This window comes from Pseudopipra pipra, chromosome 16 (genome assembly GCF_036250125.1).
Source record: "Pseudopipra pipra isolate bDixPip1 chromosome 16, bDixPip1.hap1, whole genome shotgun sequence".
Taxonomy (NCBI): Eukaryota; Metazoa; Chordata; class Aves; order Passeriformes; family Pipridae; genus Pseudopipra; species Pseudopipra pipra.
This window is the reverse complement of record NC_087564.1, coordinates 12,948,105-12,958,852: the sequence shown is the minus strand read 5'-3', so window position 1 is coordinate 12,958,852 and position 10,748 is coordinate 12,948,105. Positions and strand designations below refer to the sequence as shown.

General features: G+C 45.3%; 2 protein-coding genes across 5 annotated transcripts in view; one reads left to right on the top strand and one right to left on the bottom strand.

Annotated features, from left to right (window-relative positions):
• Window positions 1–10,748, top strand: part of RADIL (Rap associating with DIL domain) — a 227,949-nt gene that overhangs the window by 170,894 nt on the left and 46,307 nt on the right. The gene's annotated exons all lie outside the window — the stretch shown is intronic.
• The window catches only part of SDK1 (sidekick cell adhesion molecule 1), a 395,504-nt gene continuing 388,920 nt past the window's right edge, over window positions 4,165–10,748 (bottom strand). For all 4 annotated transcript variants that reach the window (XM_064673195.1, XM_064673194.1, XM_064673196.1 and 1 more), the window contains one exon: window positions 4,165–10,486. In XM_064673195.1, coding sequence (XP_064529265.1) covers window positions 10,214–10,486 — 273 coding nt within the window. In that variant the 3' untranslated portion in view covers window positions 4,165–10,213. The remainder of the gene's footprint in view (window positions 10,487–10,748) is intronic.

Below are 10,748 nucleotides of genomic sequence, written 5' to 3'. Positions count from 1 at the left end.
GAGGACAGGTGATTTTACCACTGTCCAAGGCCAAGGGAAGAGAAGTCCTGTGTGAATGCACACCACTGGGTAGAAGGCTACCCCCAGGAGATACACTCTCTGCTGCATCTCAGGCTTTGTAGCTGCTGTATTGTAGACCCAAAGGTTTTCCTTTCCTCCACATACTGTGGGAGAAGTCACGTTGTGACACACAACACTCTTCTAAGAGCCATAGCAAAATGTCAGCCCTGTTAATAGACAAGCTTTTATTCACTGATTGTCCCATCTTTAACAATTCTCTTCTTATTTTCCTCTTCTCCCACAAATGGGATCGCAAGCTGTTTATTCCTGGCTCTTCCTTACAAACCTTGCTCTCAAACGAGCCTCTCGAAGGGACTAAATGGGAAAGCACCAGATGTATGACATCCTCAAAGAGTTCCAGCAGCCAAGGAAGGACCAAGGGCTGGCACCAGTTTCTGCTTTCCCTCTCACCAAGCTCAAAACCACACAGTGCTTCATGCCTGGTATTTCTGAGACCTTCACAAAGCAAAACACCACGTTGCTCCTTTCATCCAGCAACACTGCTGAATGCTCCTGAAGCCTCAACAGCTGAGACCCATCTCCCTTTCAATCCTCTATAATTTCTAAGCAAGGATGGAAAATTATAAGCCACAGCCAGTGTTACAGTATAGAACCAATTACAGAAAGCATGGAGGGGGCAGTGCTTTCTGCACTCTGCTCATGCTTGGATACCAGATCCTTCAAGGACAGCTTCTCCTTTGCCTGTCTCACATTGTACCAGAACAGAACTCCTCTGCCTTTTTAGACCTCCCAGCTGGTAGCTTGGTCTCACCAGACAAGGCAGCCAGTGCTTTCCAGAAAGCATCATTGCATCATTTGCAATGACCTCAATTTCTGCCGAGCCACTTCCAAACCAAAAAGTCAAGCCAGAAAGAAACAAAAATCATGACATGACCCTGAAGACATCAGCTCTAAACACGTGACATATAGCCTTTTCTACCAGAATCTCCTTACCTCAAACCCACCCTATCTCACGAGGACACATGTTAGAAACAGCCCAGTGAGTGTCATCTCTTTTAGAGCCAGGATCTCTGCTCGGTCAGACCTGGTGCTCAGAGCCACATTGCTGTCCAAGGGCAGAGTTTGGCCCATTGCTTCTGTCTCCAGTGCCTGGGTTCTGGATGTTTTTCTGGACGCATTCAGTGTATGGACTAAGGGCAAGGATGAAGCTGTTTGGCTTGTGATTCATTCAGCATTGTGGACTCCCTGTCAGCAGCTGTTGGATGTGAGCCATCCCGAACATGTTCAGGCACCGTCCTTGAGAATCCAAGCAGGTATGGCAGGAGGCTTATCACTCAACCCCACAGGGAGGATTTCTCTATTGCAGCTAAAGCAGGCATTTGGCTGGTTGGATTAACCCTTGCTGGCTTCACGGAATGGGCTTCATTGAAAACGAGCATCTTTTTCTCACCTTTTAATTTCTTCTGTGGTGCGGAGACAGCTATGGATCAATGAAAGTGTCTTCATCAATCACCCTGGATATTTTTTGATGGACAGAGGATTGAAATACTGAATCCTTCCTCTGCCATGGTGAGGCATAAAACATTTCCTAATTTCCATCAGGTTATGTGAGGTTTAATCCCAGAGGATACAGTCTACCAGCAGATTAAGTCACGGTCTCATAAATCAATCTGAAAATTTGCCCTTGTTCATCCCAAATTTTCCACAGTTCAGCATCTCCGATGACTCCCATTGCCCTGCTCCTCCCCTGCTCCCCACCTTTGGAGAGTTTATACCAATCAGATAAGCCTTTACATACATAAAAAATAAGTTAAAATTTAAAAAGAAAAGTTTGTATTTACAAGTTGAGCCTTGTACTGTTGGAATTAGACTCTAATTAGGTCAGTCATGTTCCCCTGGTAGGGTAAGAATGATAGTGCTGGAAAACAGACAATTTATAAAGACCCAAAAATAACTCATCCTGCTGTTTTGTAAGAAAGATGTGTTTTCTTCGCCCTGTGCTGAGGACATTTGCAATCAAGGCCACTTGGGCACAGTGATACCAGCCACAGACTGCAGCTTGGTCCCACAGGCAAAGCTGGCCTGTGCCTCAATTTCCTCCGACCAAAGGCGGGATATTAATCCTTCCCAATCTGACAGGGCTCTGGTGAGGTCACCTGTGTTTGTAAGGCATTTTGTCACTCTTGGCATGAGGCCCCAGACCATATTACACATGCTATTTTTTTTTTTTTTCAAACTTGCCTTTTAGCCTTATCTACACCTTCTGTCAAGCGCACAAAGGGCACAAACTCAAGATTAGCAAAGCTCAGGGTGAAGAACAAGTCTGTGGCTTTGTCCCTGCTGCTTTTCCAGGGTGTGTACCAGCTCAGCATGACGGGTGCACGGACACCCTTGGAAGTTGCACAGTGCAGGGAATTACCTTTGAATGACACCGTGGGCGTCGGTCGCTTCTTCCTCTGAACACATTTTTGTCACACAACCCTGGTTTGCAGTTTCCTTGTTTCTCCACACACGGGTGCAGATCCTCTGATTCCACAAGACTTCACAGGTTTCAGCGCCCGCTGACAAATTTGCCTTTTAAAACCTTAAAGAATGACTTCACATGTCTGATTTAGGATTATCTTACCTCGTTAACAAATGGTGATGAACATGCCAACTGCTACTTAATGAAGGTCTCAACCAGCCTGGGAAGTCAGCGGCCACACCAACTTGGCTTGGAGGGACGTGCCCAGCATTCCCAAGTAAACAAGACAGCAAAGCTAAAGAACTCCTGGGGCACAGTGGAAGTGAACAAAAACCCAATAAAAACACATGTTCACACGAAGTTCCTTTTGATTTTGTGGGAAATGCAGGTTTGAAATGAAAATAATTAGTGAGGCAAGAGGAGGAGAGGAAAAATAATAAAAAACAAGAGGCAGGCTTAAAAAAGAAAAAGAAAATAAAAGCAGCAAGGAGAAAAATAAATAACCCTGGAGCAAAAACGCAGAGGGGAAAAAGAGGGAACAAAAGAGACAAATAGCAGGAAAAGGATCAGTAATGAAAGCCCAGATTACTTGATTCAGTCAAGCCACTGCTTGTGCTGTTCAGGGCAGGGCGGGAAGCCAATCTGTTTTCTCTGGTATTGTTTAGGCTACAAATGCTGTGGCAGATTTCCCATCCACTCCCATGTTTAGGTCCGTGCTCCAATCCCAGCCACAAAAACATGTGTGGAGGAAACGCGCCCTGAGAAGAGTAAGTAAGTAAGGGCTGGAAGCTGGAGGATGATATACATTTTGGAGCTGAATGGCCTCAAAAAAGCACTTCTGCATCTTATGGCAATTTTGCAGAATAATGTCTCGTTCACGAAATGCTGTGGCGGGAGGATTTTCATCTTCAAAATGGGTACAGTGATACCTCTGGGTTATTACAAGCTCCCAGCCGCAGAGGGCTGCCTGTATTTACACAACACTGCATTATTTATAATATCCCTTTCAGGAGCAGGAGAATATGAATTCTTTCCTTCACAGTTTGACTTTTTTTCCTTCCCTTCTCCCATTTGGAAAACATTGATTTCTTGCCCTCATTTCTCCCACCAGAGCTGTAGCTGACCTGACTGAGTTTAGTTTACTTCTCTAGGCCAGATGCTCAGTGGGTGAAAAGCACAACCACCCACCCTGGAATAACAGAGCTGCCCTGATTTCCCCCAGCTGGGATCTGGTCCTGCCTCCCCAACATCTGCACGTTTGTGGGAACTGATTAAAGGCTGCTACAACACTGCAGGGGAGGACAAATATTATTTGCAAGGGGACAAAGGCAATAAAAGTGCTGGCCTCGTGACTTTCTGTTTCTAAGTGGGTTCTGACTCTCTTGTATTAAGGATCTGGAGGAAGTTTATCACTGCAAAATAATAAAATATTTAAAGCTGATCAAATTTTGGGTGGAAACTATTTGAGAGTGTCAGTTTAGCTGAGAAGCAGCAGGGGTTATAAGATTTTACAGTCCAGAACAAACAGTGAGGAATTTCAGCCCGTTACATTTTCACTGTCCTGAGCTGTTAACTCATGAGCACACTGGCAAGGCACCCAGAAACAACTTCAGTAACAGAAGAGTCTAAAAAAGTACTTTTTCCCCTTCCACAAAATAAATGTACCAAGGACACAGTGGTTTCAAAAAGGGTTTCTTTTAATCAGAAGCAAGTTTGCAAAAGAAGAAGTAACTTTCTCATATAAAATAGTGGAGTGGTGAAGGTGAGGCTAACAAGAGGTGTGGAACAAAAATTCAGGGTGAATCTCCAAGGAGACACTGAATTAAAAGCAACGATCCGATAACCGCAGTACACCGAGGGTAACTCAAACACAGCTGTGTAAGGTGGTCCTACCCCTAAACTGACAGCAGATCTCAAACCAGAGGATGGACTCCATCCCAAGAGTGGCAAAGTGACCAGCTACAAACCATAATATGGGGCTCTTGCACCTCTCTGTTACCTGAGAGCTCCCACTGCACCGTGACAGGTCCCAGCACTGCCCAGGGGTGTAATGGCATCAAAGGGGGAGCGCTGGTGGCACTTTCTGGGTGCCCCAACTGCAGAACGCCACCATTGCATGGTAGCAGAAATGCCCAGATCTAGAGATTTGGACATAAATGGGAAAACACTTTGACATAAAGCTCTGCAACCCCATTCCTGTCTCTATATCCAGTGATTCAAGCCCCAAGAAAGTGCACAGTGATCAAACAGCATCGCAATAATGAATTTCCTGCCAAGCCTTGAGGCCCCAAGGCCATTTAAAGTGGGCAGGTGGCAGCTTGGAGAAGATAAAAGTCTGAGTCAGAGCCTGAATCTCAAGTGCTAATGGTATTTCACTCCTTGTTCAAACATATCTCACCTGTCCCACTGTTCTGTGTGTGCTTATCTGCTGTGGCTCTCTACTACAGGGACACAGCAAACTTTACACCTTCACAAAGTGCAAGCCAGCTTTGTTTGTCTGGAGGGCCTGGGGGAGGAGAAAAGGAGTACAGAAATACAAAGAACCCAAGGGACTGGAAGTGTTCAAGGCCAGGTTGGACTGGGCTTGGAAGCAACCTGGTCTAGTGGAAGTTGTCTCTGCCCATTGCAGGGGCATTCAAATGAGATGATCTTTAAGGTCCCTTCCAACCCAAACCATTCTAAGATTCTATGACTTGTCAGGTGGAGCCATTTCAGACCCAACATGTTCAGTGCTCCTAAATCCAGGGGTATTTTCTATAAGAAGGTTTCAATGGGTACTGTACAAACAACCACATCATCACACGTGGGGATTTGTCTAAATGCCACACCAACACACCCTCCCCCACCTCTAGTAATGCCATGATGATGTGTGGATTCCACACGAGCTGGTAAAAACCTATAAAAACAACCTAGGGAATGTGACTGAACTAGCAGGAACTCCAGGCTGAGGGAAGCTGTTTGCAGTATAACCTGCCCATGTACCAGATGTTCTGTGATGGCTTTTCCTCTCCAAATACCACCCCTCACTGTGTGTGTACCCTTCTGGCTGCTACTGATACAGAAGATCAGTAAAGATAGGAGGTCTTGGCATCATGGGCAGTCTTACATGTCTCAGGTTTCTAGACTTCAGGATTTCTAATGACTCTGCCAAAGGTTATCTTTCCTGTCTGGTGGTTTGTTGTTGTTTGGTTTTTTTTTTTTTTTTTTTTTAAAGTTTCCCGACAAATTCCTTTTTTAAAAGGATTTTTCTCAAACAAGTTGCCTGCTTATCTGAAAGCAGTGAGTGGGAAAAGACATCGGTGCTCTGTATGTATAAACGTCTCTCTCTCCTCCCTTTTTGGAAAGCAGATTGGATAATCTTTGGATGACCCAATGGATTTCTTGAGGGAAGCAATGACAAAGATAATAAATGTATCTCCATGTCAAGATAGGCTTGGATATTTAGTCTAAACAATTGCTACAGCAGTTTCTGGCAGAGACCTGGGTATAAGTAGGAAAAATGAGATCTTGGCCCATCTGCAAAACATCACTGGTTTTAACACTCAACATGAAGAGGAAAAAAATCCTTTTGGGTAATAGTTTTGGGGGGTTTTTTTGAGTAGATTTTTCTTTCTTCTCTCCAGTAATGCCAACTTCTAGTAAAAGTGGGATTGCTGGCCACAGTGTGATTCCTTAAGTAAACACTGATGAAACGCTTTGTTCTGTGCTCTCCCGTCTCCTTTGCCCTCCCCACGAAGGCATTTATGACTCCCAGGGTAGGGAAAAAGAGACTGTCAGAGATGAAAGCAAGAGAGTGCCCTCTCCTGTCCCTTGTCACCGCTGCCACTTGCACCCACAGCACTGGCCCTGCACCAGCATCGGAGCGTGAAAAGGTGGGAATGGAAAACGCTCCACCCAAGGGTGTGGGCTGTGGTGGGAACACACCAGGTCTGATATGGAGTACTGAGGGATAAAATGCTCCGCTTGGAGTGGGCTGGAACAGTACAGCTCCTCCACGTGGTGCACTTTTGCACGTGATTTATGACAGGGACAAGGTGCTGGGAGCACTGGTGACAGCTGTGGTTGGTGTCGTCTCAGCCCTGGGAGAGGGTGAAGACTTGGGCACTTTTTTCCTGCAGGAAATTGGATATTGCTATGGCTATTGCATGAAAAACAAGCTCCTGTTAAACTGTTTGCTGAAATGTCTCCCTTGGCCATTTCATGATGCTGTTTTTACTTTTTAGTAACAGCCATCAAGAGACCTGAGAAGGGGGAAGGTAAATAAATAAATAAAAATAAACCATCCTAAGAATGCGTTTTAAATATAAGCCTTCATTTTTCAAGACTGTTCCAAACAGGAAGATGGAAATGGAAGTGGATTTGATGGGTGAAGTTACTGGAACATGACAACTAATGTTTAAAAGTTGTATTTCAAGGCTGCAATTCTCAAAGATTGCAGCTGTGAAATAGAGCTTTCTTGCTAACTGATGGAGTGTGTCCTTCCAGATAAAACAATTTACCTGATATCTGAAGTAAATAAAACCTACCCATTAACCATATTTTACAAGTACAGCACATCAGCAAGGAGACACAGGCATCATCCATGTAGCTACCCAGGATCCTGGGCAGCAGAACACTTGTCCTGTGCTCAGCTCAGGGCTGAGCAGGGCACTGCACCTCCACACTCTGCAACTGCCTATTGAAAATAAACCCCCAGGTCAGAACAGCCAACTCCTAAACAAAACATAACCGAGAGCGACAACAGTGTGGATGAGAACGGAACAAAACACCCTCGTTTGGATCAACAGGTCCTAAGGAATCACACGTAACCTGTTATTTCGGCAGCAGTCAGAAGAAAAGAGCCATACAGCCAACTCAGCAGGTCCTCAGCAAGCTCAGGCTTTTTACTTGCAGCTGGTTCTGAGGAAAAAGGAACAGTCTCTTCTCCTTGCTTTGTACAGATAATGCTGCTCCCCGTGTTGTCCTTCAGCAGAGCAGTGGCCACAAAGTCCATTTCCTTTACTCCCCGTGGTTTTCTTGCTTTGTTTTTGCTCAGTGTGGTATCAGATCAGCCCCAGGGAGTAACTGCACCTTACACCAATTCTGATCTGGCAATATTCAGGAGATATGGAGCTACTCACACTATGCTTTCCTTTGGAGCAAACTCTTCAGTGTTTGATCTGCTTCCTACTAATCTATATCCCGAAGTACTTAGTGGTCCTTGAAAGGCTCCTCCTGCAGCACTACCTCTCACACCTGTTGGATAAGCGCCATTAAAACTCCAAGAGCAATTGCACTGCTATGTCAAATGTATAAAACCAAGGCATTTAAAATACGTAATCTGATGCACGAAATAACAAAGGAAAAAGAAAACGAAACAGAAAGCCACATAGATAATTTTGTCTAAGAAACAAAAAACTCAGACTGCAAACAAATTTTGGCAGTTCAGTAATTAAAGCAAAGTCCATATGGCTTAAGAGAACAGTCAAAGTGCACTGAAGGCAGTGGGTTTTTTGTTTGTTTTGCATTCCTCTTCACAGCAAACTCCAAGTCATCCTCTTTGGAGCCCCTTCTCCATCCCACACACATCCTACCCAGGTGCAGAGAGGGGGATGACTCACAGGGTTTTGGCTCGAGCCTGTGTCTTTGTGCATCCCTTGCCATCTAATGAGCTGCGGATCATTATCCCAAACTCAAAAGCCCTTAAACACACCCACTGGAGTTTTTGGTTTTGGACTTTTTCTTTCTGGAGCCTTTGGAGAGGAACAGCAATCCAGTGCCAAAGCTATCCAGAATCTGCATGCACCAAGAGCAGCAGTGCTCAGAGGCAGTGCCAAAGAGTAAAAGCAGTTCTGAGATCCTTTGCCCTGTCCAAGAGGCACTGAAAGGTGACAGCGAGGCTGAGCTTGCCCTTGAACCTCAACTGTTCTGGTGAGGTGCCACCAGGATACTCCAACCAGGCCTCATGGGCAGGTTGGTTTCAACAACCTGCCTTGAAGACACCACCGCCCCATGCCACAGATGTCCTGCATCCCCAGATGAGATAAAACAACATCCCTAGAGAGGACAGGGGCAATTTTCAACAGTAACAGTGCCCACATGTGCCCTGATGGGACTTTAGCAAGCACCAATTTTTCTGGCTGATCCACCTGGAAGGAAATGCCAGATGCTGGAGTGGCAAGGACTCGCCTCCTTCCAAATTCACCTTTGAAACCCTTGTGATAAAAAGTCTGGTGAACCAGGACTGTTCAGGCCCAAGGGCTGGCCTTGGATTCTGACAACTTCCTTGTGAGTGAATAACTTGCTGCTAAAACATGAAAGACTCAGGAAAAGGATAGAAAAGAAAAAAAAAGTGAGCTGTACAAAAGGATCGAAGATAAACTAAAACTCCCCTCTCTTCTTTCCAAGGGCCACAGTTTTCAAGTGCACAAACAGGCTGTAAACATGCACAAGGTAATTCATGACCCTAATGCCTGAAAAACCTGGTTAGCTTTATTTGGAGACATGTTGTTGCTTCTCCCAGATACAAAGCTGAAGAATCAATAAAAGGCACCTGTGGACACCAAAACTCTCCTAGTCTGTGTGATGTGTCTTTGTACTAAAAGAAATAAAATCAAACAAACCCTGCCACTGTGTACGTTTTATCAGACCAGTAAACAGGACTGCAGTGTCGGGGTGAGAAAGGATGCTCAACTTCTGTTGGCAGGGGTTTGATGATCAAACCCCTGATCAATTAGTAGACTCTCTAGCTTGTCACTGCAATTTTAATTGAAAAATTCCTCTGGCTTGCTGGGTTGTGTCCTTTGACTTTTAAAAAATGACTGATTCAAATGGTACACGCAGTCCACAGGGGAGGATTAGAGCCACGCCAAAAATAAACTGACCTTGCATCTGAATTCTTCCCATTTGCTTCACCCACTGCTGCCTACAGTGCTCTTTTGAGCCATCTTCTCTTCCAAAGGCCCTGGAGTTGGAATATTTAAAGAATGCAGCAGGTCCCATTTGAAGAAGAAAGAAAAGCAGGTCAGTAATTCAGTATAAACACACCAGTAGTGAGCTAGAGCAGAGTGACACGTCTGAGCCTACGTTGATCAGCCAGTGCTCCTAATGTGGGGAGCAGCAAGAGGAAGAGGAGAGAGGAGGTGTCTGCTTTTCACCTAAAAATTTGTCCCTTTTCTATGTTTTTCTACTTGACCTTGATGAAAGGGAAAAATTTAAAGAGGAAAAAAAAAAAAAGAAATAAAAAAGAGTAGAGAAAAAGGAGCCTGGAAGGTTTTATGTTTTCTCTTCAAATCACATCACGAAGTCACTCATTGCATCTAGGGAATTCACCTGCTTGTTTGGGAACGGTGGGACAGAAGGAGGGGAGAGAAAGAAAGAGGGAGGAAGAGAAGGGCGTGGGAGCTGCTTCCTGAAGCAGTGTTACAAAAAGCGGTTAAAAAACCCCTACTATTCACAAGTGGTTAAAATCATCGCTTTTCACAATTCCTTTCTGTCTTTTTCTTTTTTTTTTTTTTTAAAACAAACGTTCAGCTCGTTCAGCTCCGTGTTTTTTTTTTTTCTTTTTTTAGAGTTGATTGTCTTCAGGAAAAAAAACGAAACACCAACCCAGCCTCATGTGTGTTCCCATCCGTTTCTACCCTGACAGAGGAGTCACCCACAGTTCACCGCCCCGGTCACGCGCACACAGTCCCTGCGACGGGTCCCCCGGGTGTCACCCGTGGCTCGGCCGTGTCCCCCAGCCCCGGCTCAGACGAAGGAGGAGAACCCTGTCACTGGAGTCCAGGAGCCGGGCGCGGGCTGTCCCGTGGGGGTGTACACCCCTCCTGAGCTCTGTGTCGTGATGACAGTCTGGAAATAGGGTTCTGTCTCGCTGCCGGTGCACTCCTCGTATCTGTAGGACGCCGGGTGCTTCACCCCTTTCTGCTGCCGCTTCCACGAGTTGTAGTAGGTGGGGTCGCTCATGTAGTGGTTCACAAAGGAGTGCTTTGGCAACTCGTCCTCATAGTCTGAGTCCGTGACCTGGAGCATCAGGAAAAAATATAATTAAATAATCGGCCATTAGCATCTATGGTTTATTTGTCCTGTTCCACTCTCAAAGAAATTAGAGGCAAGTTTAATATCAGCAGCTGACAAAAGGTGTAATGTTAAGGGAGGATGGTTTGAAGTTCAGGTGTAATACAAGCTGGGCTGTAGAAAAGCACTGTGCTCTGGTTTAGCCAGACTTTGCTCCTAGATATCACCCCTTATGAATGCTGGTGACAAGCAATGCAGAGAAATCCCT